This window comes from Rana temporaria, chromosome 6 (assembly GCF_905171775.1).
Source record: "Rana temporaria chromosome 6, aRanTem1.1, whole genome shotgun sequence".
Taxonomy (NCBI): Eukaryota; Metazoa; Chordata; class Amphibia; order Anura; family Ranidae; genus Rana; species Rana temporaria.
This window is the reverse complement of record NC_053494.1, coordinates 199282273-199309979: the sequence shown is the minus strand read 5'-3', so window position 1 is coordinate 199309979 and position 27707 is coordinate 199282273. Positions and strand designations below refer to the sequence as shown.

At 45.3% G+C, this 27707-nt stretch overlaps 1 protein-coding gene across 1 annotated transcript in view; it reads right to left on the bottom strand.

Moving 5' to 3' along the window:
• DARS1 (aspartyl-tRNA synthetase 1) overlaps positions 1–27707 on the bottom strand; it is a 166282-nt gene that overhangs the window by 13309 nt on the left and 125266 nt on the right. Inside the window, exons 12-15 of the mRNA XM_040358056.1 lie at positions 19258–19405; positions 16862–17008; positions 14662–14704; positions 9051–9131 (exon numbers count right to left, since the gene is read on the bottom strand). Coding sequence (XP_040213990.1) covers positions 9051–9131; positions 14662–14704; positions 16862–17008; positions 19258–19405 — 419 coding nt within the window. The remainder of the gene's footprint in view (positions 1–9050; positions 9132–14661; positions 14705–16861; positions 17009–19257; positions 19406–27707) is intronic.

Sequence of the window (27707 nt, the reverse complement as noted above, 5' to 3'; positions counted from 1 at the left end):
TAATGCTTGGGCAACTCCAATAGCAAATGTACAAGAACAAGTCTCCTGCGCTCTGATATTTTATAGGGAAAACTATGCAGTGGTGCGGTTCAATTGGAAGTTATCATCTAGAGTCTTGCAGCCCTCCTCAGAATCGTGGGTATTCATGAAACTATAAAAGAGAAGAAAAAGAGCGGAGGGCGCACTGACCTCGTGTGATACTGATAAAAAATATTTATTCCAATAATAAAATCAATGGTTATACTCACAAAATTGGAGTTAAAAACAGGCTTTAAAAATGAATACAGCAGATATCCAGCATCGTCAGTGGAACACGAATAATCGTTTGAACCAATCGGTAGAAGTAAAAGCTGACGCGTTTCGGGGGCGTACCCCTTTCCTCAGAGCTGACGTGGTCTGCAGTGCTCCCTCGCCGTGGTGGTAATGGGACTAAATATACATACACACACACAAATGCACATAGCCACACGCCCACAAATGGGCAGGTAGACCTATGGTGATAGGTCACTGTCAGGGAGTACTCCTCCCAGATAGGGGGGGGGGGGGGGGGGGGGGGGGCCGTTTTATCAGGGACCACACCTTTACAACCTCAGAGCATCAGTCCCTTAAATGAGGGTGGTCTCACAAAAGTAATACAATGTATGTTGTATTTTTTGGATTTTTTGGACCTGTCAATGCAAATGTGCACAGGCTCCCAACTTTGGCTAAACTATTTATTTAATTGTTTTTATTATTTTTATTGTGGTTAGTAATAGGCCGAGTGTGTGGGGGAGTACTCGTGTGTTATATCCCCATATAGAGAGACAAAGGGGGCTTACCTGAATTCCCCTTTGCGCTTAACCCCACTGAATAGATGTTGGAGCTCCATGTGAGTCCGTTGGAACGCACGCCAGCCATATAGGACAGCAGTGCGTTCCAGCGATTGGTGCGCGTGCGCGCGCCGTACTGCTCGCGGCGCGCGCGCCGTATTGCGCGCGCCCCGCATTCGCGACGTACTGCGCGCTGCGCACCCTGTCAGTGGATCGTCTCCCTATGAGCAGAGGGGAGACAACCTGCTCCAGGCTCTGCAACATATGGGCTGTGACGTCACTGCGACTCTATGGTGGCAAAGTGTTAAAGATGGTGGACCTCGATGTCTGCCCTCTAGTGGTGGAGGGTGCAGAGGACACTTGTACTCCATACTAGTGGGACCCTGAGGGGAAATTACCTCGATGGCCACCCTCTAGTGGTTGGAGGGTGGAAAGGCAATATTAGAAACTCATTGGTTTTCCAGATAGGTGCTTTTGGCCAAAATCCACAGGAGCTTAAATGGGGCTGCGTACAAAGGGAGATACAATTGAAGCACTGTGTCAATAGTAATGTGCATATCTGTGCCCATGCACGGACACCCACATCTCACAAGGTGGTTGACATAGGGGGGACTGCAGACCATCAAGACATCTACATAATAACAAGATGCAACATACAAATAAATAATGACAAAAAATCCCTCAATGGTGTTACATTAGTACCCAACATAGTGTTTGCTGTTTTATATCTATGGCTACTATAGATAAAATTATTTAACATAATATGGTGTTAATTAACTTACTAAATCTATCTACTCATACTAGTATATTAATGTTTAATTACGTTTGTGATGTATAATCATATGCATCAGAAACGAAAGGGGGAAGAAGCCCTAGTGGTGGGGGACAAGAAGTGCATGAAGGATGTACTGTGATAGTGGGTGGACTTGAATCAGGTCGACCTCTTTCATTGTTGTCCCACTGGTATACAGATACTCATGTCACAGTGTGCAGTTCGATCTCTTCGTTTAACCCATTCGGGACCATACTGCCCAGGGTGAAGATCCAGTAGGCCTCTCTTTTACAGAGGATCTGGTATTTCTTCCCACTGTCCAAACCGTTTTGGATGGCTTCTATGCCAAACACTTTTAGGCCCTCCACTTCACTACCATGGGCTTCTTTAAAGTGTTTTGGTATAGAGCCTTTGTCTTTTTTAGTTAGAATACTACTCCTGTGCTCGTTCATCCTAGTTCTCAATTGACGTGATGTACGTCCCACATATAGTAGGCCACAAGGGCATATAATGCCGTATATCACAAAGGCAATTCCGCAATTGATGAACTGTTTAATCGTGTGGCGTCTTCCATCCACCCCGATGACATCTTTTTTCCTGTGTTGCATATGTGAGCAATTGCCACATGTGTTTACACCACATTTGTAGCTTCCTTTTTGATCAAAGATTGTGGTCCAGGGACTTTCCAATCCTTTGTTTTTGTTGATGTTTTTCTTCACCCTGCTTGGGGCAACCATACTTCTTAGATCCTTGGGTCTTCTGAATACCAGATTGGGATGGGGGGGGATACAGGTCTTTAGAAACGGATCAGCTGCCAGGATTTTCCAGTTTCTTTTGAAGATTTTCTGAATGGTTGGGGCTCTGTTATTGTATCTAGTGCAAAAACGTACCGTCTGGGTTTCATTCTCCATGTGTTTTACGGTTTTTTCACCTGTTGTCCCATCTTTCTCATAGAGCTGGAAATATTTTTGAAATGCTTCCTCAATATGTAATTCACCGTACCCTTTTTCCTTGAATTTTTCTCTTAGAATGATGCTTTGTGCTTCGTAATCTTCCTTCTGAGTGCAAGTTCGTTTAAGACGACAGAACTGTCCAAATGGTACATTTTTGATCCATCTTGGATGGTGCTGACTTGAGGCGTGTAAATATGAATTTCCTGCGCTTGGTTTGAAATGGGTCTTAGAGAGTATCTTACCGTTCTCTTCTGCCCTTAACTCCAGATCTAGAAATATCAGTGACTCTTGGTCCACTACATGTGTGAATGAAATTCCGAATGGGTTGTTGTCACAATGTGTCAGGAAACCATCCAACTCTTTGTCGCTGCCATTCCATATAATTAGAATGTCATCTATGTAGCGGGAGTATAATATCAGATTCTTTGCAAATGGGTTGTTGGCCCATATGTATTTGGACTCCCAGTACCCCATAAATAGGTTTGCGTAGCTGGGAGCAAACCTAGCCCCCATGGCAGTACCTCTTATCTGTCTGTAAAAGCAATCTAGGAAGGAGAAGTAATTGTGGGTGAGGGTGAACTCAATACAGTCCCGGATGAATTGTGATTGGCGTGAATTGAATTGATGTGCTTCTGCCAGATAATATTCTATGGCTCTTAGCCCAAATTCATGTTGTATACATGTGTACAGAGATACCACATCCAGTGATAGCCACCTGTAACCTCTTTCCCACTTGTATGAAGTAAGGATTTCCAGGGCGTGTCCTGAATCCTTAATGAAGGATGGTAGATTGATCACTAGACTTTGCAAGAAGAAGTCTAGATATCATCCCAAATTGCTCGATAGGCTATCAATTCCTGCAACAATCGGTCGACCCGGTGGCCTCTCTAAACTCTTGTGAATCTTTGGTATATGATAAAAGTGTGGGACTACTGGGTGTTTGGAATACAGGAATTTGAATTCACTTTTTGTCAGGATCTTATCTAGTATAGCTCTTTCTAGGAGTTTCTTAAGATCCTTATTGTATGCAGTTGTCGGGTCCCATAGTAGTCTCTCATAGGTGGTTTTATCTTCAATCAATCTATAAGCTTCTTCCAAATACTGTTCTCTATCTTGAATAACAAGACCACCACCCTTATCGGCCTTTCTTATTATAATGTCTGAGTTGTTTTTCAGGCTGTTTAGTGGTGCTTCGAGGTCTATGGTAGAGTTCTTTTTGCCTTTCTGGCTACTTTTTCCACAGACTTTTTTGAATTCTTTCAGGACAACCTCATAGAAAGTAGATATGAAGTTGCCCTTATTCCAGTAGGGATAGAAGCTTGACTTGGCCCTAAAGTTTGTATCAATTATAGGCTCTTCTCCTGTTGTAACAAGAGGTTCGTTTTGAGACCCCCCAGTTCCTTCATTGTACAGTTCTTCCAATATTTCTAGTATATCTTCCTCCAGTGGCTCTTCTTCATATAATGTGGTAGTGTCATCCAGAGGCTCACTCGGTATGCCATTAATTTCTTTGAGCTTAAAGAACCGCTTCACCGTAAGGTTGCGTATGAATTTGTTGAGATCAATAAATAATTCAAAAAGGTTTGGGGCACACTCTGGTGCAAAATTAAGACCTCTTCTCAACAGTTTCAATTCATCCTCAGTGAGGACACATTTTGACAGATTGAATATTTTAATAGTAGAGTGATTTTCTACTTCTTCAGTTCTCTTCCTGGATTTCTTCCCTCCCCTTTGTCCCCTTCTCGTAGGTTTCTCATTCTCCGAGTGTTTGGGGGGGAGGGGGTGGGCCTTGCTGTTGCATTTTTCTGAGCTGCGGGTCTTGTCCACCCCGCAGCTCCCTTGCCAAAAAAAGGAGAGGTGTTGGCATCTTTTTTGGCTATTGTTGCTATTTTGGATTTGCATCCTCCTATAGTGCCCTCGCTGGTAGGCTCTATTTGGGTTTCTTGGGGTACAGGTTCTAGTTGGGACAGCTCTGCCACATTTAGATTTTCTTCATGTTGTGGGCGATTATCAATTTCTGTTGGGGTGTTTGTTTTAGCTATTCTTTCATTAGTACGCGCCATATTCGCATTAGTCACCCCTTGGGCCTCCTTATATACCCAAGGTGGAGGAAAGCGATCCTGTATAGGTGGTCTGACGGGTTCACTATGGGAGATGTCTCCATTGTTTCTATTCCTAATATTGGTGTTTCTATATTTGGTTTTTAGTCTATTTTTATACTGTTGTATTGTCCTGTTCTCATGTCTATTATTTTTATTTTTATTATTTTTGTTCTTATTTTCATTGGTGCTAGTGGGACGATTGTCGATATTTCGTACTGAGTGGTCTGATTGTGGGTGATTTGTGGAGGGGCTGGCGCCTCTATGTGTTCTTTCTTCTGAAGGAGGCATGTTCTGCTCTCTCCTCCAGTTGAATTCACATCCTGATAAATAGTCTTGTCTGTCTCTTTCAAATTTCCCTGACTTCCGAATAATCATTTCTGATTCAAATTCCATGATTTGCTCATTAATATTTGTATCCCATTCTGAGAACCCTTCTATTTCAATAAATGCGGCTAGCTCATCCTGTACATTGCTAATATCAGTTTTTATATTTTCCATATTTCTTTCTCTTTGTTTCATGATCATTTCTAACCATGTTTTATTATACTGACGCATTTTTATAACCCATTCCTGATGTAAATCATCGTCTAGAAAGTTGACCAGTTTGTTAATCCTTAACCCTCTGGGGATTCTGTTGACTTCTAGATATTTTTGTAGCAAAATAATGTCCCACCATTGTGTCATTTCATCTTCTAACAGATGTTTTAACCTATAGAATGCAGATATCATCTTTTCTTCCCTAACCGATATACTGTCAGTGTCCGTGTTCGTATCCTGTTCCTCTGGTTGTTGTTCATAATTGTCAATGCTGTTTAGGAAGCCTTTGGCTAGTGAAGCTCTTCTTAGTTGTCTTTCCTCTATGGACAGTACCATAATTAGTTTGGATCACAATTCATATATCTCTTTTCGACCCTTGGTACACACTTGCACTAATCCCACATAGTTCCAAATATCTGGCAGCTGGAGTTCCCAAACGGAAAAAAAATAGCAAATGTACAAGAACAAGTCTCCTGCGCTCTGATATTTTATAGGGAAAACTATGCAGTGGTGCGGTTCAATTGGAAGTTATCATCTAGAGTCTTGCAGCCCTCCTCAGAATCGTGGGTATTCATGAAACTATAAAAGAGAAGAAAAAGAGCGGAGGGCGCACTGACCTCGTGTGATACTGATAAAAAATATTTATTCCAATAATAAAATCAATGGTTATACTCACAAAATTGGAGTTAAAAACAGGCTTTAAAAATGAATACAGCAGATATCCAGCATCGTCAGTGGAACACGAATAATCGTTTGAACCAATCGGTAGAAGTAAAAGCTGACGCGTTTCGGGGGCGTACCCCTTTCCTCAGAGCTGACGTGGTCTGCAGTGCTCCCTCGCCGTGGTGGTAATGGGACTAAATATACATACACACACACAAATGCACATAGCCACACGCCCACAAATGGGCAGGTAGACCTATGGTGATAGGTCACTGTCAGGGAGTACTCCTCCCAGATAGGGGGGGGGGGAGGGGGAGGGGCCGTTTTATCAGGGACCACACCTTTACAACCTCAGAGCATCAGTCCCTTAAATGAGGGTGGTCTCACAAAAGTAATACAATGTATGTTGTATTTTTTGGATTTTTTGTACTGTGATAGTGGGTGGACTTGAATCAGGTCGACCTCTTTCATTGTTGTCCCACTGGTATACAGATACTCATGTCACAGTGTGCAGTTCGATCTCTTCGTTTAACCCATTCGGGACCATACTGCCCAGGGTGAAGATCCAGTAGTCCCATTACCACCACGGCGAGGGAGCACTGCAGACCACGTCAGCTCTGAGGAAAGGGGTACGCCCCCGAAACGCGTCAGCTTTTACTTCTACCGATTGGTTCAAACGATTATTCGTGTTCCACTGACGATGCTGGATATCTGCTGTATTCATTTTTAAAGCCTGTTTTTAACTCCAATTTTGTGAGTATAACCATTGATTTTATTATTGGAATAAATATTTTTTATCAGTATCACACGAGGTCAGTGCGCCCTCCGCTCTTTTTCTTCCCAACTCCAATAGCAGCCACAGCGGGCTGAACTATCGCCCCTGCTGAAGTAAAGGAGGCTTAAGTAATGTTTCCAAGCGTTTATCAACCGGATCCTTAAACACCTGTAAGTTTTCTACAGGACAAGTTAAAGATCTGTTCACACAGGAGATGGCTGCGTCCACCGCCGGGGGCGCCCACCTTTTGGAGAATTTCTCCTCCATAGGATATAAAACAGAGAATTTTTTAGGTGGTAAAAAGACTCTATCTGGCTTGATCCAATCCTGAAATATGACATCCTCGAGTAGAGGATGGACCGGAAAAACTGTGTTGCTTTGAGGCGCTCTTAATGAGCCTAAAGCTGAAACTGCCGATACTTGAGGTTCTGGTACGGGTAACTTAAATGCCTCATGGACCATGTCCGTTAAGGCTTGAACCCACAAACCTTCCCCTTGGGAGGTTGAACCAGACTCCTCAGTATCCGGATCCTCGATCTCTGAACCACCCTGGTCCAAAACGTCAGGATTATTCAATTCCCCTAGGGAAAGGATCTCTGAGTCTGAGGGTTCCTGCTCGGGTGACGGAGACCTAGTCCGCTTTCTACCCGATATAGCCTTAGCTATCCTTTTTGCCATTCTTTTCTCTAGTTCTCCTAAAGAAACAGCAAGCACCCTCTCAGTGACAAAGCCGGGGTTGGACTGAACTGGACCAGCCCCAGCACCAGATCCCCCAGGTCCCATCAAGGCGTGCCCTGATATGTCCTGTGGGGAGAGCAGCGGCATAGCCGTGTCTGAGCCCTCGGATTTTGCGGGGGAATCCCCACCCTTTGTACCCTCTGACCCAGAAGCCATGGTACAATACAGAGGTACACCTGCTATCACCCAGCCACAGACGTAGCTAAGGTGATCTGTCGGTTTGGGAACGATAGAGACTAACGCCCAAACTGAGAAGGGAGATCAGAAGTTCTTTACCTTTTTCTTCTTCTTTTTTTTTTTTGAAGAGGAAAAGAAAAATACTCTGTCTCCTAATAAGTATTGCCAATAGCCATCTGCTGAAAAAAAGGAAAAGAAGACCTATCTATAGGTTTGACAGTCTATTCTTTAGAAAAAGACTGCAATCTTTCCTTCCGCCACCGGGTGCCCTCAGCGCGCTCCGCTCTGTGTCCTCCTCTCCTCTAGCTCAGGACGAAACTGAGACCTTTGGCAGATAGTGGAAGGGCCTCCCCTTCCTTTATTGCGATTCGCCGCCCACAGGGACGCGCCCCCACCACAGCCAATGGCGCGAAAATCGTGCATATCTCGGGCACACGCACGCGCGCCCCGTCGGCGGGGGCCATCGCACATGGAGGAGAACGGAGCTGCGCAGCACCCAGGCAGGTAAGCCCTCAGGTAGGTCACAGACCTCCTCTTTAGCATGAGAAAAACGGCTCCCCTTTTTACAGAGATCCCACACCTAGCGCCAGCAGCCCCAGCTATTACAGCAACACTTAACAGGGAGGTCACATATCCCTGGGGGAAAAACATCGAATCATCCTGTCTCTGCCATAGACATAGTGATTCCTTGCCAATGCAGAGCATACCCAGGCATGTCCCCCTGTGCACTTCCCCTCCAGGGAACCTGCCAAGAACCAAGTTCCGCAAGCTCCCCAATACTTACCTGCTCCATGCCGCAGGACTTTTGCACAGCAAGAGGTCCAATCTTCCCCCATCTCCGTGGGTGGCGTCTAGACCTTCAGGCCCTGGGTTCCTATGAAGGAGCCACTGTCCTGGGCCCATATAGCACCCTGGCAAACAGGAGCTTTAGGTACCCAAGGTTCTAAGTCCTGGGCCCAGGGTCCAGCTCTCTAAAAAGAGAAGCGTTATGGGCAACACCCCATGGCTTTGGGGTCCGAATACTGTCCACTTTAGCACTGAGGCCTTTGGACAGATCCGGTTAGCCTGCCCTGATCCCAAGGATGTGGAGGCAAAGCTAAACCATGACCAACACCTAAGACACTGGCGAAAAAACTGAGGTACTCCTCCTATGGGAGGGGGTTATATAGGGAGGGGCACTTCCTGTTTGAGATTGCCAGTGTCCATCACCTGAAGGTACTCCATATAACCCACATAGTAATGAATATGCCGCTCTGTGTCCCGTGATGTACGAGAAAGAAATGGTACCACCATCTGTCTGGATTTAGCAGGCAGGGTCGGATAGGAGAGCAGCAGGTGTCAGCGGACATGTCATAGGAGAGACTGCAAGGTCCGATCAGGTCTGCCTGAAAAACTGACAGGTGGACCTGATCGAACACCCCGTGTGAAAGGGCCCCCTAATGCAACCATTTATATCCACTTCTGTGCAATGGAAAAGAACCCCACATGTCTTTCTATGCAATATAATCAGTAAATGCCACTCACAGGATCCTGGGGGTCCGGCATGGTGTAGAAGGGTCTCACAGCCAATGGGTACTTGTCCAGAATGTAGAAATCTGTATCATACTGGGAGAAGGAGAGACACTGTGAGTAAGGAGTCTATCACATGTTTAATCACATCCCCCTGTCCTGTTATCATATCATCTCCTAGCCTGCATTACAATACACATACAAGTCACATTATTGGTTCGCCTATCTGCAGTATAAAGGGTTGATTTAAACCATGGGTCTTCAAACTACGGCCCTCTAGTTGTTCAGGAACTACAATTCCCATCATGCCTAGTCATGTCTGTGAATGTCAGAGTTTTGCAATTCCTAATGGGATGTGTAGTCCTGCAACAGCTGGAGGGCCGTAGTTTGAAGATTTGCACCCTCCTTAAAGGGGTTGTAAAGGAAATTATTTTTTTTTCATAATAAGCATCCTTTACCTGCAGACATTCCCTCTTTTCACTTCTTCATTGTTCGTTTTTGCTCAGAAGTTGCTCTATTTCTTCTCTGTTCTGTTCACTTCCTGCTTATCTGACTGTTACTCACCACCGTGAAGGGAGGCTTTACTGCGGTGGTCAGTAACGTGCTCACCCCCTCCTGGGAACTACATCTGTGCGGCAGGACGCTCTCTACGTGTTAGGCCTCGTACACACGATAGGTTAACCAGAGGACAACGGTCTGAAGGACCGTTTCCATCCGTCAAAACCGATCGTGTGTGGGCCCCATAGGTTATTTATCCATAGGTTAAAAAAAAGCCAACTTGCTTTAAAATTAACCGATGGATTCCTAACCGATAGGTCAAAACCGATCGTTAGTAGGCACGTCCATCGGTTAAAAATCCACGCATGCTCAGAATCAAGTCGACGCATGCTTGGAAGCATTGAACTTCGTTTTTTTCAGCACGTCGTTGTGTTTTACGTCACCGCGTTCTGACCCGATCGTTATTTTAACCTATGGTGTGCAGTCGTGACGGACCATCAGTCAGCTTCATCGGATAACCTATGACAACGGTTCTTCAGACCGTTGTCCTCTGGTTAACCTATCGTGTGTACGAGGCTTTAGAGACTTCAAGGAGGTGTGAATTACTGGGCGTGCCGCAATTCATACTGGGAAATGTAGTTCTTACATGAACGTGCGCCGCAAACCAGGAAGTGAACGAGAGAACAGAAACTAGAATGCCGGAGGTGATATAGATGAAGGAATTTAATAGGTATTTACTCGTTTTTTAACAGAATCATTACACTATTCTCTCTGTCAACCTTGCAGACATTAATTTTAGGCAACATTTTTTTCCCTTTACAACTCCTTTAATAAGGATGAGCTCCAGCGTGTTCGCATAGTACACGTGCAGAGTCCGCCACAAAGTCTGCACGGCGCTGCACTAATCACAGCCAGGGAGACATTTCCCAATCTCTGCAGCCGAGCATCGGGACAGAGTCTCCCTGGCTGTGATTAGCGCACTTCCTGGCGTACTCTGCACGTGTACTATGCGAACACGCTGGAGCTCATCCTTAGTGATAAACAGATTGGGCAGCTGCCAATGTTCCCGTAGGCCCCTTTCACACTACCGTGACTTTGCGTGATTTTTCAGAAATTTCAGGGAATGCCTGTGTAAACTTGAGGTCTATGGACCGTAACTCGTGCTAAGTGATGATATGATAATATTATAAACACTGAATGTCTATATCAAAAAAACACCAAGTGACAGAAGTGTAAAACATAAAAGAGAGGGGGGACTGATTCATAAGAAAAAAAGTCCAAATAAATGGTGAAAAAACTTGATTGATGTACACGACTGAGTAAAAAATCTCAGATCAACGGTCATTAACACTGGAACGTGATGCACACTTGTGGAATACCCGCCACCAATATTGCAGAGGCTTATCAGATTAATTGAACCCTAATGAGCCTAGGCCCAAAGGGTCAATAAAGCTGAGTGTATACAATGGGTGTGACAGAGTAGGACCAGATCTTCATACGGCAAGAAACAGCAAATCCACCAATCAAAAGGGATGGCTAATGCTTGAAGATGGTAACCCCCAAACGGTCAAACCATAAAACCGATGTGTTGGAGAAGAGTGAAACAGGAGAAACACATAGCGTAATACCACCGTAAGGCAATGAGCATTTAATAATGGTTAGAAACACTTACATGGAAGTGGAAGAAAAGAACATTCTGATTAAAATGTGTGTGGCAGCGGTGGGGCGACTTCACTGCTGCCACGCACATTTTGATCAGAATGTTCTTTTCTTCCACTTCCATGTAAGTGTTTCTAACCATTATTAAATGCTCATTGCCTTACGGTGGTATTACGCTATGTGTTTCTCCTGTTTCACTCTTCTCCAACACATCGGTTTTATGGTTTGACCGTTTGGGGGTTACCATCTTCAAGTATTAGCCATCTCCCTTTTGATTGGTGGATTTGCTGTTTCTTGCCGTATGAAGATCTGGTCCTACTCTGTCACACCCATTGTATACACTCAGATTTATTGACCCTCTGGGCGTAGGCTCATTAGGGTTCAATTAATCTGGTAAGCCTCTGCAATATTGGTGGCGGGTATTCCACAAGTGTGCATCACGTTACAGTGTTAATGACCGTTGATCTGAGATTATTTACCCAGTCGTGTACAATCAATTTTTTTCCACCATTTATTTGAACTTTTTTTTCTTATATGAATCAGTCCCCCCTCTCTTTTTTGTTTTACACTTCTGTCACTTGGTGTTTTTTTGATACAGACATTCAGTGTTAATAATATCATATCATCACTTAGCACTACAATTTGCATGTTTTGTTTATCTTCCTTTGTCCACTGGTTTTTGTAGCTGCTCACCCATTAGATAGCGCGGATTTATTTTGTTTTGTATGGACCTTTCACATTGAGGCATTTTTCATGCGGTACAGCGCTAAAAATAGCGCTGCTATACCGCATGAAAAAAACCTGCCCTGTAGTGTTCAATGTGAAAGCCCGAAGGCTTTCACACTGAAGCGGTGCGCTAGCAGGAGCGCTCCAAAAGTCCTGCTGGCCGCATCTTTACTGCGGTATAGGAGCGGTGTGTTCACCAGTACCATACCGCGCCTTCCCATTGAAATCAATGGGAAACCGCGGTAATACCGCCCGCAACGCGGGTGGTATTAACCCTTTTTCGGCCGCTAGCGGGGGTTAAAACCTCACCGCTAGCGCCCCAATTTAGAGGTAAAAACGACGGTATAGCGGCGCTACAAATAGCGCGGCTATACCGTCACCGCGGCTCCACCGCCCAATGTGAAAGCAGCCTAACTCGCATGAAAGTCGGACCAAAAGTAGTACAGGGACTACTTTGAAGTCGGCACGTCTTGAAGTCGCACATATATGAATGGTTATTAGAAATCATGGGGAACGACTTGTCATGCGACTTTGCAGTCCCAAGTCGCACAAGTGTGAAAGGGACCTTTTTGCTGTATACAGTACAAACACATGGGAAGTCTTCAGCTGTCTTGCCCAGATCTCCCATGTGCTGCTGTACCAGTGGGAAGAGCAAGGTGGCTTCCAGGAGAAAGCTGGTTCTTTAGTGCTATGTACAATACAATTCTTTTTACAGTTGTACCTACAGGTAAGCCTATAATAAGGCATAATACCCTACAGGTACTGTGAATATCTCCTAAAGTTGCACTGTTTAGAAGATATCCACACTGCATGCAGCTGGTGAGGTCACCGGTGCATGCACTCCAATGGGACAGCATACCCATGCCGTCCCTTCAGAGCTCTGTGCTGTGGTTCGTGACTCCCATGCATGATGTCATCGTGCATGGGAGCCAATGCAGACAGCTGGAGGACACGAACCCGGAAGGAAGACTGGGTGAAGATGGAAGTGCATTCACCTGTGACAGCGCACCACAGGAAGGCTTCGTTCTGAGGTATTTCATAAGGTGCTAGTATGCGATGCATACTAGCACATTATGCAATTGTCTTACAGGGTTTAAAAAAATAAAATAAAAATGCTTTAAATGTCAGAACTCGCAGCTGGCTGTATGCGACTTAATATGTTCAAACCTGGAACACATCAAATGAACATCAGAGAAAAGTCAGAAAATGTTTTAACTTGATGCAAAGCATCAGCACAACAGCCAGGCAATCTTTTCAGAAGGAAATACCAGCAATGGCACATTTCTCTCATGACAGCTTTTCTTTAAGGGCCAGTTCACACCAGATGCAGTTCCGTGCGCTTTTTTCTGCACAAAATGCATGCAGTGTTTTCCATGTATTCCAATGGCTCTAGTTCACACTATGCAGCCAGTGCAGAAACTGACCGGAAACTGATTGCATGGTGTGAACTAGTGCCATTGGAATACATGGAAAACACTGTGCATGCATTTTTTAGTGCAGGAAAAAAATCAAACGCCCAGAACTGCATCTGGTGTGAACTGGCCATAAAGCTGAATTCCAGGTATGGAAATTTTTACCTAGTTCCATTGATCCAGCTTGGACCAATGTAAGTATGTATGTGCCACACCTGTGGGATCCCCCTTGAAGCCGACAATCACTGTAGTTCAGCATGGCTACAATAGCGTTTGCTGCTAGCTTCTGGGCTCCATGCCAAGCAACTGCTTTTATACCTACTGAACACAGGGGGCCACTTGCAAAAGGTGACATTCAGAGAACACATTACTTTTATCAATGAACGCAGAGTGTAATCTGTTTGGACAAGGTGGACATCATCACCCACCTCATCCAATCCGAGGATGCTTTGCATTCAGTGTTCCCTGAATAGAGCCTATGGCAAGTGAGTGACCTTCTGTGTTCACAATGTAGCAGCTTAGCCTGGGATCCGGAAGCTAGAGAAAATCATTGTAGTGTCTACTACAGTGATTATTAGCTTCAACTGGGATCCCACAGGTATACATTGGTCCAAGCTGATATAATGTAAACATTACCATACCTGGAATTTATCTTTAAGGCTGATTTCACACTGGTTTTTCTTCCGATTTTGTGTTAAAAAAAATAAAAATAAAAATGGAACAAAAACACCTGACCATTAAGGCTGCATTCACACCTAATCGCGGTGTTTTGTCCCGCGAATTGCGTTTGGTACCGCGATTTGCAGCGAGAAAACACCGCGATTTTAACCCCCATTAATCCCCAGGTCCACATCTCCTATGCCGAACGCCGAAGCCGCCTGAAAAAAAAGGGTCCGGGACTTGTTTTGAGCTTCAGGCGTTCGGCGTGGAGATGTGAACCATCTCCATAGAGGGCAATGGTATTTCTCCCCTCCAGCGTATCGAGCGTAAATACGCCTAGGTGTGAATGGAGCCCAAGTCCTATAGGACTTCTTACACTGGTCAGTTGTGGGTTCATTGTGTTTTTTAAAGTCATGCAAGCTGCCTTTATGGTGCACATTTGGTGTGGCAAACAAAAATGCACCTCCCCATTCAAATGAATGAAAAACGCATAAAAGATGCAGCAAAAACACATCAAAAACGCAGTCGCAGACGCACTTTTGATGCTTTTTACATGTATTTTCACAGGTGCAATACACCAACACGGTAAAAACACACATATGTTTTTACCAAAAAGCCCTGTGAAAGAAGGCTTAGTGATCCCACGCTACCCCAGTCTATAGTAACATTACCTTTTCCTTGACCAACCGTCCCAAAAGCTTCTCATTAGGGGTGCTGAAAAACAAAAAAAAGATGAGTGTTTATATATTATGTATCACAAACACACATTTACAGGCTCAGTAACACAGTGCTAGGAGGAATTATTAAATGCAATGTAACAAAACACATTTAATATTTCAGTTTTATTGGCCACGTCAGACTGAGAATCTTAGAGACTAAAGGAGATGCATGGGGTATGTAAAAAACATTTAAATGACAATCATTAAGACAATGTCACCTTGCCTGTAAAGGAACCCCTTGACCCCCTTATACTCACCTTACTTGCATTCCTCCACAGCTCCTTGTTCCTTATAGTTGGCACAGAGATTGCCTGTATTGATAATCCATGGTAGTGGTAATGTCACTCCACTGGTCATATGACAGTGCTTGGGTCTAGGTCTCATCATAGGGAAACAGGCCACATGTGCTTTTGTACTTAGGAAGTGCTGGGTATTCTTGCTAGCTATGAAGGACCAGGGAGCTGTGTATAGTTCACTGCTCTGGCTCTGAGGAAGAGGGTCCTTCCTTGAAACGCGTAAGCCGTTTGCGATGCCATCTAGTCCCCCCCAACATCCGGTCCAGGTTGCAGGTGTCTAGAGAGAAGGCTCCATTTGCCGGTCTATTGACAAGCCTTTTTATTGTGTTTATTTGTGAGTATGACTACTGCTGTTACACCAATACATTTTATCTTTGGTAATGCACAAGGTCGGTGCACCCTCCTTTCTTCTTTAGTTCTAAGGATACCCATTTTTCTGAAGAGGGCAGCAAGATCATTGACATTCCATATTTTATCCAATGGGTTGGCTACACCACCTACCTATAGACCAAGTCCCCAAGTGCAGAAGATTGTGTTGAGCTGTGTGGGAATGCAGGTAGGGTGGGTATATTGGGGTTAGAGGGTACCTTCTAGAGACATATAGCAAGGGCATTTATGGGCAAGGTGACAGTGCCTCTTTAGGTGCACCTGTTGCTTTGGTAAAGCACAGATTTACTTTAAAAGTGGAGGTTCACCCTAAAACAATTTTCTAACATTACATCCAGCATACTGCCGACACGAACAGTATATGCTGGTATTTGTTTTTCCCTCCGTACATACTGTTATATTGTCATTTTCCCCCCGGCTTCCGGGTTCTGATTCCCGCGGGACTGGGCGTTCCGATTCAGGAGGTAGATGATTGACATCTGGTGAAAAACTTCCCAAGGCGCATAAAGTGCGTCACCAGTTTTCTGTAAATAGCCGACCTGCGAGACGACTCTATACGGCACCTGCCGTGTAGAGCTAACTGCGCAGGCGCCATATAGAGCCGACTCGCAGGTCGGCTATTTACGGAAAACTGGTGACGCGCCTTGGGAAGTTTTTCACCAGACGTCAATCATCTACCTCCTGAATAGGAACGCCCAGTCCCGCGGGAATCAGAACCCGGAAGCCGAGGGGAAAAAGACAATATAACGGTATGTACGGAGAAAAAAAAAAAAATACCAGCATATACTGTTCATGTCGGCAGTATGCTGGATGTAATGTTAGAAAATTGTTTTTAGGGTGAACCCCCGCTTTAAGTTCGGATGATACAAGTGTGCATGCTCATGCACCAATGATTTGTGTCTGATCATAGCCACAGATCTGAATACCGTCTACTGTACATAGCTAGATACAGGGTTGTAACAGATATATAACTTAAGGGGGAAAAAAATAATTACTTTAATTTAGTTCAATTTATATAAAATTGCTTATGTTGTTCTTCACAAGTTGCTACAAGAAAGCAGGGACTTTAAATTCCAAAGTGAAATGTCTGCCCAAGGTAACGGGTGTTTGTGTTATCAATAAAGGAAAGTGACTGCATTTCAATGACATCACATGTCATCTAATGTTATCTCTGCGATCAAGCTGATAGGTGGGTGAAATGTGTTAGGGCGGGGTTGCAGTATGCAAAAGTCGTTGGAGTGTGGTGGTTTCCTTCATTTATCTCACAGAATGTTAAAAGGCTCTTTCTGCAGAGGGTGGAGGATTTGCTAAGACCTTGGAGAAGTGGCATACTTTTTTTTACATCGAGTTTTGTGTGATGACAACTGGGCAAGTTTTTGGGTGAACAAGTGGAACAATCAACATTGTGATTTAATCAAAAGTGTAAGCGAAAAATTAGGGTTTTAGTATTTTTCATTAACAGTACACACCTAAGATCCTCTTCATCCCCCATCTCCACACCGGCCTCCCGCAGCATTGCCAGCCCCTCGCGGTATTCCAGGCGGAGCGTGGGCTCCAGAAATTTGAACGGCTCACTAGGGAACTGTCGGCACACAGTCTGGATTTCTGTCTGAAATCTGGAAAAAAATAAAAATAAAATCAGGAAAACTGTGAATTAACAATGCATACTATTTTTACAAACAGTGAGATGGCACAGTTTACAGCACAATTGTTCTATCAGTGTTAGGATTTTTTTTCCCACTAGAGGGCGATCTCATACAGGCAGCTACTCAAGGGAAAACGGTGGTTATAGACCTAAAGATGATCGTATCTCATCAATGGTTTGTATTATGTAAGGTATGAAAGATTTTCTCCATAAGATTAATATTGTTTATTCTTACTTTCAATTGGGGTACTGATGGGGATTTCCAATGATAAGCAATCAGCCAATGTCTGGAAACACATATTGGTTCCCACATTCTAAACACATAAAAATGTATTGCCTATTACATTGTTATTGTCTTTGGATGTTGGTCAATCTTAGCATTGCAATTCCAATATTTAGTATAACATTCTGTCATATTTTCTCTTGTATATTGCATTTTTCTTGATATAAAATACCACTGTTTGTATCGTTATTTTGTACCTAATAAAAAAGTTTGTAAACAAAAAAAAAAAAAAAGATAATAATATCCTTGTATCGGGTCGGGAGTTGGGATATTCAGGAAGTCTGTCCTCAGCCCCCCTTTACAGCACAATTCCTTTGTTATATCAGTGTCCACAGTCTCCCCTTTACATCACAGTCCCCCCTTTACATCACAGTCCCCCCCCTTTACATCACAGTCTGACAGTGTCCTCAGTTCCTCTTCACATCAGAGCCCCCCATAACATTATTGTAACAGGGACTGCTCTGTAAAGGGGGCACTGCAATGTAATATAAAGGGGGCACTGCAATGTAATGTAAAGGGGGCACTGCAATGTAATGTAAAGGGGGCACTGCAATGTAAAGGAGACTGCACTATAAAGGGGGCACTGTGATATAAAGGGAGGTGCGCTGTGATGTAAAGGGGCACTGTGATGTAAAGGGGCACAGTAATTATTACAGTGCAGTCCCTTTTATATTACAGTGCCTCTAGCAATTACAGTCTACTCCATCACAGTATCCCTGCAGTCTGCCGCCACCCCCCCTCCCCCTCTCTAACATCATACTTCCCCATTCCAAGCTCTGCCTCCCCTGCCAAAGAAGCAGGGCAGAGGCTGTTATCAGACCACGTATCCTCTCCTGGCTCCCTTGCCTGCCCCCTCCAACGTCATCCTATCAGCAGGGCAGGGGGTGGAAAGAGCTCTCTATTCTGATCTGCAGCTCCTCGCACCCCCTCCCCTACTGAAAGGATGACATCATAGGCTGGGCAGGCAGAGGAACCGGGAGAGGACACATGGGCTGGGCAGCACAGCTGGTGGGGAGCGGCAACCGCAGTCTGTGATAGCCCTGTGCGGACTGTGGTCGCCGCGCCGCTTACCATCTGCTGTGCAGCCCAGTCATCAACAGGCCGCGGCCCGGGGGTTGGGGACCCCTGCTCTACACAATGCAGGCAGATCCTGTCTGGTGGGAGGGGCTGGCAGGATGCTGTACATAGCTTCCTGAAAACATCACAGCACTCTTCCTCATTCCTCCTCTCCAGAACCCTCAGCCCTGATAGAAGCACTTGTGAGGAGTTATACAATATCAAAATGCCTTGATGGGTGGGTGTCAGTCTGGAGGAGTGAGTGTCCCTAGGTGGACGGCTCTTAGTAACACCCATATGGGATGCTGAACCACCATGATGGAAAGAGCTGAAAGCCAATAAATGAAATGGGTGGGGACAGGGACAGTCAAACTGGGGAGGAAAGATTTAATTCAGTGGTCCTCAACTCCTGTCCTCAGGACCCACTAACAGGCCAGATTTTAAGTATTACTTTGGGGAGATGCAGACTAGAATACTGCAATCACTGAGCAGCAAATGTTATCACATGTCATGTATTTCAGTTATCTTGCAAACCTGGCCTGTTAGTGGGTCCTGAGGACAGGAGTTGAGAACCACCGATTTAGATGATGCCAGGAAATGAGGCGGACTCTAACTTGCTGCAACTTCTAGTGCACATTGTGAGAAGCCAACAGTATGCAGGAGCTAATACAACCAAGGGTAAGGCTGGAGTTCAGGTTTACCATCATACATGGGGGTGGTTTATGCCCCGAGTTGAGATCTTGATAGCAAGATAAAAGTAAGAGGCACAAGGGAGACTTTTCTAGACAAAATGTAATAGGAGGCAATATGAAAAAAAAAAAAAAAAACACATTTCCTCCATTTCCTGTGCACCTCTTCAGCACAACATTGTTTTGCATTACCTCTCCTGCAGTCCCTTGAATATCTGCACCAGGGTGTCAGCGATCTCATCCACCACCTCGTGGTAGTGATAGTCGAATGCCATCTCTATATCCAGACCTACAAACTCAGTCAGGTGACGGTGTGTGTTGGAGTCTTCGGCACGGAACACTGTGGAACAAACAAGCAGCCAATGGTCAGATATCACAGAGGAAAACACAGTGCATCTCCTCCTCACCACCTGCTTTAAAGGAGAAGTATGGGAATTTGTGTTATTTTTTAATCCTACTTACCTAGGTGGATGATGTGGCATCGATCGGATGCTGCATCTGTCCCCCGCCGGCTCTAAGGATGAGAACCGAGTGATCAAACACTGCTGATCGCTCGGTTCTCACAGCTCTGTTAGCAGAGAGCTGGTGACTGTCGGTCACTACAGTCTGCTCTGCCTCCCTCCACGATCACTGGAACACTGGGCTGCGGAGGGGGCGGGAGCGGCCAACTCAGCCTCTCAGTGGCTCGCTAAAAGGCTGAGCCTGGTGCCAGTCCAGGGCTGTGGGCGGATCCCAACTTTTTTTGTGGCGATCTTGTGATCTGTGATGGCAGCAGGCTTTAGCCCGCTGTCTTCTGAAAACGGATCACAGATGTGCAGATTGAACTGCACTCCTGTGATTCACAGGAGAACTACAGCCAAACAAGTTTTGGCTGTAGGTCTCCTTTAACCACTTAAGACCCAGACCAAAATGCAGCTAAAGGACCCGGCCAGGTTTTGCGATTCGGCACTGCGTCGCTTTAACAGACAATTGCGCGGTCGTGCGACGTGGCTCCCAAACAAAATTGGCGTTCTTTTTTCCCCACAAATAGAGTTTTCTTTTGGTGGTATTTGATCACCTCTGCGGTTTTTATTTTTTGCGCTATAAACAAAAATAGAGCGACAATTTTGAAAAAAATTCAATATTTTTTACTTTTTGCTATAATAAATATCCCCCAAAAATATATATAAAAAAAACGTTTTTTTCCCTCAGTTTAGGCAGATACGTATTCTTCTACATATTTTTGGTAAAAGGAAAAAAAAAAAAATGGCAATAAGCGTTTATTGGTTGGTTTGCGCAAAATCTATAGCGTTTACAAAATAGGGGAGTTTTATTGCATTTTTATACATTTTATTTTTTACTACTTATGGCGGCGATCAGAGATTTTTTTCGTGACTGCGACATTATGGCGGACACTTCGGACAATTTTGACACATTTTTGGGACCATTGTCATTTTCACAGCAAAAAATGCATTTAAATTGCATTGTTTACTGTGAAAATGACAGTTGCAGTTTGGGAGTTAACCACAGGGGGCGGTGATGGGGTTATGTATGACCTCATGTGTGTTTACAACTGTAGGGGGTGTGGCTGTAGGTGTGACATCATCGATTGTGTATTCCTATAAAAGGGATCACACGATCGATGCTGCCGCCACAGTGAAGAACGGGAAGCCGTGTTTACACTTGGCTCTCCCTGTTCTTCAGCTCCGGGGACCGATCGCGGGACACCAGCGGCGATCCCGGAGCTTCGGACCAGGTTGCGGGTGCACGCCCGTGACCCATGGCTGGACAATAGCACAGCACGTGCCGTGCCATTCTGCCGACGTAAATGTGCAGGAGGCGGTCCTTAAGTGGTTAAAGTGTAAGTAAACCCTAGTATCGTTTTCAGCCAAGGAAGCTGCCATCTTTGCCTCTGTTTAATCTACAACTGCCATGATGCTGCACAGGTGATCAGTTATGACACCAGCCATTGGAAGGTTTGAGTTTGGTTGAGAGCACAACCAATGGGAGTGTTACATTTCCAGCACATGCCAGAAGTGAAATGGTTCTATGGGTGGGTTTACTTACTCTTTAACCCGTGAAACTTTGCACTAGCGAGCCACAACTGCATGCACTGCAAGAGGTTGCAGGGTGCTCCCATTCAGTACAATAGGTCACAATCAGTCCGATACCACCCACTAAATAAAATGGCGGGCACACCTGCGACCAAGTATGGGAATTTTTTTCCCCCAGAATCATACTTACCTAGGTGGATGCAGCATCTGTCCCCCGCTGCCTCTGCACTGAGAACCGAACGATAAAACACTGCCAATGGTTCGGTTCTCTTGGCTCCCCGAGCTTAGAGCTGCTGCCTGTCAATCAGCAGCTCTCCTCTCTGCTCCTTCATGCTCATTGAAGCACTGAGCTGTAGAGGGGTGGGGAGCGGGCGTCTCAACGGCTTGCCGAGAGGCAGAGAAGGCCATCAGTCCAGGCACCTGGCGGATCCAGACTCCCAGAGTTGTGATGACGCGGTGCCTGGACTAATGAGGTCAGCAGAGAGCGCACTTCAGACCACTCTCTGCTGAAAACGGGTCACAGGAGTGCAAAACTAATTGCACTCCTGTGACCCACAGGAGAAGTCCAGCCAAACGAGCTCAGACTGGACGTCTCCTTTAACGTGGGATAACGGAGAAGCGTGGGGGGATGGTAAAATTGTAACAACTGCGTGGTTTTACCACCTATCAACCAGCAGTGTTAAAGAGGCTTGAGAAGGTCAAGTGCTACATACAGCACTCTCTAACAGAATATATAATCATATATTGTTTGGCATTTATGTCTTATGCAGATGCAATTAAACAATATAACCAGGCTGGTCACCAGGTGGCAAATTACCCAGAGAGAACGTCACACTGAGAACCCTCATCTACACAGATTACCCAATTATTGGTTCAGTGGACAATCTTTAAAAAAAAGGTCAGCGGCATCGTTATTCAGTTTTAATTGCTCTGATCTTCCATCATTAGACGTGAATACCGCACTACAGGAGATGCGCACAAGAGGGCGCCATTCTCCACTTCTTGGTGTGGAGAGAGAGAGAATAGAAGAAGCAGAGGCCGTCATACAAGGAATCAGAATCTAAATTGGAATATTTAACAGAACTTTCCCTTTTAAGTTGTTCATAAAAAATTGATTCCTTTTCCCCGGCATGGCACTGCGTTTCATTTCTGCCTTAATAAGAAAGTGAAAGTTTATTAATCGCCCGCGGCTGTTGTGATTTCTGCGCGACGACTTCATAAATAGAGACGAAACTCCATCACTTACATGGAACTGCAAAGGGTGCAAAAATGTATTATAAAGGATATTAAAGGGCTACAGCTGTTTATGGTTCTCCATAGACCCACCCAATGTACCAAGCTGAGAAATCTGCAGCCGAGAACTGAATAAGAAATATTGGGGGATTTTTTGGGGGGATATCTTAGACATCTATTTGAATCGCATCAAATTAAAACTAAAGTTATACTGCTTACATTTTGCCTTCCTCCTTTACCCCGTCATCAACATGCTAAGGCTTTTCAATGAAATCTTCCCCTTACATTCCTTATTTTAGACCCATAAATGTCATTACTGGATCACTGCGCCCCCATACTCCGTACTCCTCTCTAGAACCCTCAGCCCCAATGCAAGAAGTGGGTTGTCTTGGGAAGAGTTATGAAATGATGGGTGGGTGTCAGTCTGTAAGAAGAGGGCATTCCTAGTCAGGCTGCATTTGGCAGGCAAGTCACCCGAGGGCAGCGGTCACCAAACTGCGGAGCTTTGCTTACCTTTATCTGACCCTTGAGACATTATTCCTGCCACCGATGATGGTATACTACTCCTCCCAACGTCACCGGTTGGGTGCTACTCCTCCCAACGTCACCGATTGGGTACAACTCCTCCCAACGTCACCGGTTGGGTACTACTCCTCCCAACGTCACCGGTTGGGTACTACTCCTCCCAACGTCACCGATTGGGTGCTACTCCTCCCAACGTCACCGATTGGGTGCTACTCCTCCCAACGTCACCGGTTGGGTGCTACTCCTCCCAACGTCACCGGTTGGGTACTACTCCTCCCAATGTCACCGATTGGGTACTACTCCTCCCAACGACACCGACAATGGGCCACTATTCCTCCCAATGTCACCAACAGTGGGCCACTATTCCTCCCAACGACACCAACACTATTCCTCCCAACGACACCAACACTATTCCTCCCAACGACACCAACACTATTCCTCCCAACGACACCAACACTATTCCTCCCAACGACACCAACACTAGTCCTCCCAATGACACCAACAATGGGCCACTATTCCTCCCAATGTCACCAACAGTGGGCCACTATTCCTCCCAACGACACCAACACTATTCCTCCCAACGACACCAACACTATTCCTCCCAACGACACCAACACTATTCCTCCCAACGACACCAACACTATTCCTCCCAACGACACCAACACTATTCCTCCCAACGACACCAACACTAGTCCTCCCAATGACACCAACAATGGGCCACTATTCCTCCCAATGTCACCAACAGTGGGCCACTATTCCTCCCAACGACACCAACACTATTCCTCCCAACGACACCAACACTATTCCTCCCAACGACACCAACACTATTCCTCCCAACGACACCAACACTATTCCTCCCAACGACACCAACACTAGTCCTCCCAATGACACCAACAATGGGCCACTATTTCTCCCAACACCAACAATGGGCCACTATTTCTCCCAACAACACCAACAATGGGCCACTATTCCTCCCAATGACACCAACACTATTACTCCCAACGACACCAACACTATTCCTCCCAGCGACACCAACACTATTCCTCCCAGCGACACCAACACTATTCCTCCCAACAACACCAACAATGGGCCACTGTTCCTCCCAACGATGGGGCACTGCTCCTCCCAACGACACCATCAATAGGGCACTGTTCCTCCCAACACCACCAACAATGGGGCACTACTCCTCCCAACGATAGGATACTACACCGCCCTATGACACCAATGATGGGGCACTGTTCCTCCCGACTACACCAAGGATGGGGCACTGTTCCTGCTAGCCTCCATGACTAAAAAAAACTGAAATCCAGTGGATGAAAGGGATGGGACAGAGGCAATCAGGATGGGTGCGGAAATAGCTAGATGATTCTGGGCGCCTTCTAGCCAGGAAATGAGGGGGCTCTCTCTGACTTGCTGCAGTTTTTAATGCACACTGAGAAATTCCAGTGTTCAGTGAAATCAGAGTAAGCTATTTCAGTACAAGAGAGCAGTCTGTACAATTTTGCAAGACTGGGAGGGGGGGAGTTCAGGAATATCATCATACATGAAGGGGCTGAGATCTAGAAAGAAAGGTGAAATTCATCTCACAAGAGAGACCAAAGCTTTAACCTCTTGCTGACCACATAATACATATATATGGGAGCGGGAAGAAAGGTAGGCTGGAACAGATAGATGGCTCTCAAATGGGAATATCAATCCATCTATGACCAGCTTTAGTCGCCACTCAGTACAGATCTAGGAATTCTGCGACTTCCGTTAATGCGTCTCTCCTGCAGTTGTGGGTTAAGGAATCACATAATGTTTGTTCTATTACTTTGTAGCTCTTTCCCTGAAGTTAATATACAAAACCAACAAGATAGTTTTCCTAATTCCAATTCCATCTCTCCTTCTGGCACAACTGCAAAATCATTTGGTGATAATTATAGGACCATTAGATTTGATACAAACAGTGATAATTATGCATGTCATGTCATGCGGCTTTGTGCTTGTTGCAGCCTGGAGAAATATCAGGGAGGCGGCCTGGAGCGTGGCACTAATGATGCAAAAATTGTCGCTTTAACCGCTAGCGTGTGATGGCAGAAGAGGCTGTAATGAAGTCTGGAAGCTGAATTGGAATTTTGTAATGAAGCTAAATGTGATAAAATGCATAGCAAACTAGGCCCTTAGCTGCCAGTACACTAGGAGGACTGCCTGACAACCAACGGCTAGGAACCCTTCTGGTATTGAAGCTCAGAAGGTATGTATGACAATCCAATGGCTAGGAACCCTTCCAGTATTGTATCTCAGAAGGTATGTATGACAATCCAATGACTAGGAACCCTTCCGGTATTGTATCTCAGAAGGTATGTATGACAATCCAATGACTAGGAACCCTTCCGGTATTGTATCTCAGAAGGTATGTATGACAATCCAATGACTAGGAACCCTTCCGGTATTGTATCTCAGAAGGTATGTATGACAATCCAATGACTAGGAACCCTTTCGGTATTGAAGCTCAGAAGGTATGTATGACAATCCAACGGCTAGGAACCCTTCTGGTATTGTATCTCAGAAGGTATGTATGACAACCAACGGCTAGGAACCCTTCCGGTATTGTATCTCAGAAGGTATGTATGACAATCCAACGACTAGGAACCCTTCTGGTATTGAAGCTCAGAATGTATGTATGACAATCCAACGGCTAGGAACCCTTCCGGTATTGAAGCTCAGAAGGTATATATGACAATCCAACGGCTAGGAACTCTTCCGGTATTGTATATCAGAAGGTATGTATGACAATCCAACGCCTAGGAACCCTTCCGTTATTGTATCTCAGAAGGGGTGCTTGACAGCCAATGTCTAGGAGGCCCACCGTCATTGTATTTTAGCTGGTATGCATGACAGCCAATTGCTAGAAGGCCCACTGGCTTTGTAGTTCAGAAGGTATGTACGACAGCCAATGGCTAGGAGACCCACCAGTATTGTAGATCAGAAGGTATGTATGACAGTCAATAGCTACAAGGGCCACCAGTATTGTAGTTTAGAAAGTATGTATGTATGAAAGCCAGTGGCACTAAGGCCCCCAGTATTGTAGTTCAAAAGGTATGTATGACAGCCAATGGCTAGGAACCGTTCCCGTATTGTAGCTCAGAAGGGGTGTCTGACAGCCAATGATTAGGAGGCCCACCGGCATGTTAGTTCAGAAGATGTAGGACAGCCAATGGCTAGAAGGCCCACCGGTATTGTAGTCCAGAAGGGATATATGACAGCCAATTGCCAGGCAGTCCACTGGTATTGTAGTTCATAAGTTAAGTCTTACAGCACATATTCAGCCCAGTCTGAATCCGGTCTGCCAGGCCTTGTCATGTGGCCACCCCAATCAGTTTAGTTGGATTGTGGCTGTCACTTGTAAAACACAGAAGCTTTGCCTTCCAGCAGCTTCCGGATGTATCAAGGGGGGGGGGGGGGGGGGGTGTTGTTGCACACTGTACACGGCACACTCCTAAACTCTGCACTGTGTACACGGGACACTCCTAAACGCTGCACTGTGTACACGGGACACTTCTAAACGCTGCACTGTGTACACGGGACACTCCTAAACACTGCACTGTGTACACGGGACACTCCTAAACACTGCACTGTGTACACGGGACACTTCTAAATGCTGCACTGTGTACACAGCGCACCTCTGAACTTTGCACCATGTACATAGCAACGCACTCCTGAATAATAAGAGTCTAACAAATACATAGTCTTAGTCATAGTCTTACAAGTACAACCAGCCCTTTAAGAGAAAACATACTGCTGATGGGGCCAGTGATGAAATAAATTTGGACACCCCTGCCTTACAACCAATAGCTAGGTGGTCCACCGGTATTGCAGTTCAGACGATATTTGTGACAGCCAGAAGGCTCATTGGTATTGTATTACAGTAGGTATGCCTGACAGCCAATGGCTAGGAAGCTAACTGATACTGTAGTTCAGAAGGGATGCCCGATGACCAATGGCTCGGAGGCCACCGGTATTGCAGTTCAGGCAGAACAAGGGTTTGCAACCTTAAAGTGTTGGTTCACCTTTACAGAAAAAATGTAGAGGTGAACTAACACTGGAAACCCTCCACATCCCCTGGTCCTCGCTGTACTTCTCACTGGTGTTACCGAGCTGTCAGCACCATTGCAGCTGCTCCAGTGGTTTGAAATCGCAGATCTTCTAGGTTGGACCAGATGGATTCCGATTGGTCAGCGCTGACACACTGGTCAAACCTGGAAGCACTGATGAAAAAGAGTGGAGATTTCAAATCCCCGGACTGCTGGAGCAGCTCTGGGGGAGGGTGTCCAATATTAGTTCACCTTTACATTTTTTCTGTGACGTTGAACACTTCAAAGTGTATGTAAAGGCAAAACTTTAGCTTTTTGGGTAGAGTGAGGGAAGATTAGACCCTCTGCCAAGTTTTTATTGCAGTTTGTGTCCTGGATGGGGGAACCCAACCTTCAAATTGTCTTTCAGCTGGGACAAACTAACAAACAGAATATTGGCATGCATTAAAAAGGGGATCAACTCCAGAGATAAAACGATAATTCCCCCGCTCTACAAGACTCTGGTCTGGCCGTACCTGGAGTATGCTGTCCAGTTCTGGGCACCAGTCCTCAGGAAGGATGTACTGGAAATGGAGAGCGTACAAAGAAGGGCAACAAAGCTAATAAAGGGTCTGGAGGATATTAGTTTTGAAGAAAGGTTGTGAGCACTGAACTTATTCTCTCTGGAGAAGAGACGCTTGAGAGGGGATAGGATTTCAATTTACAAATACCGTACTAGTGACTCCACAATAGGGATAAAACTTTTTCGCGGAAGGCAGTTTAACAAGACACATGG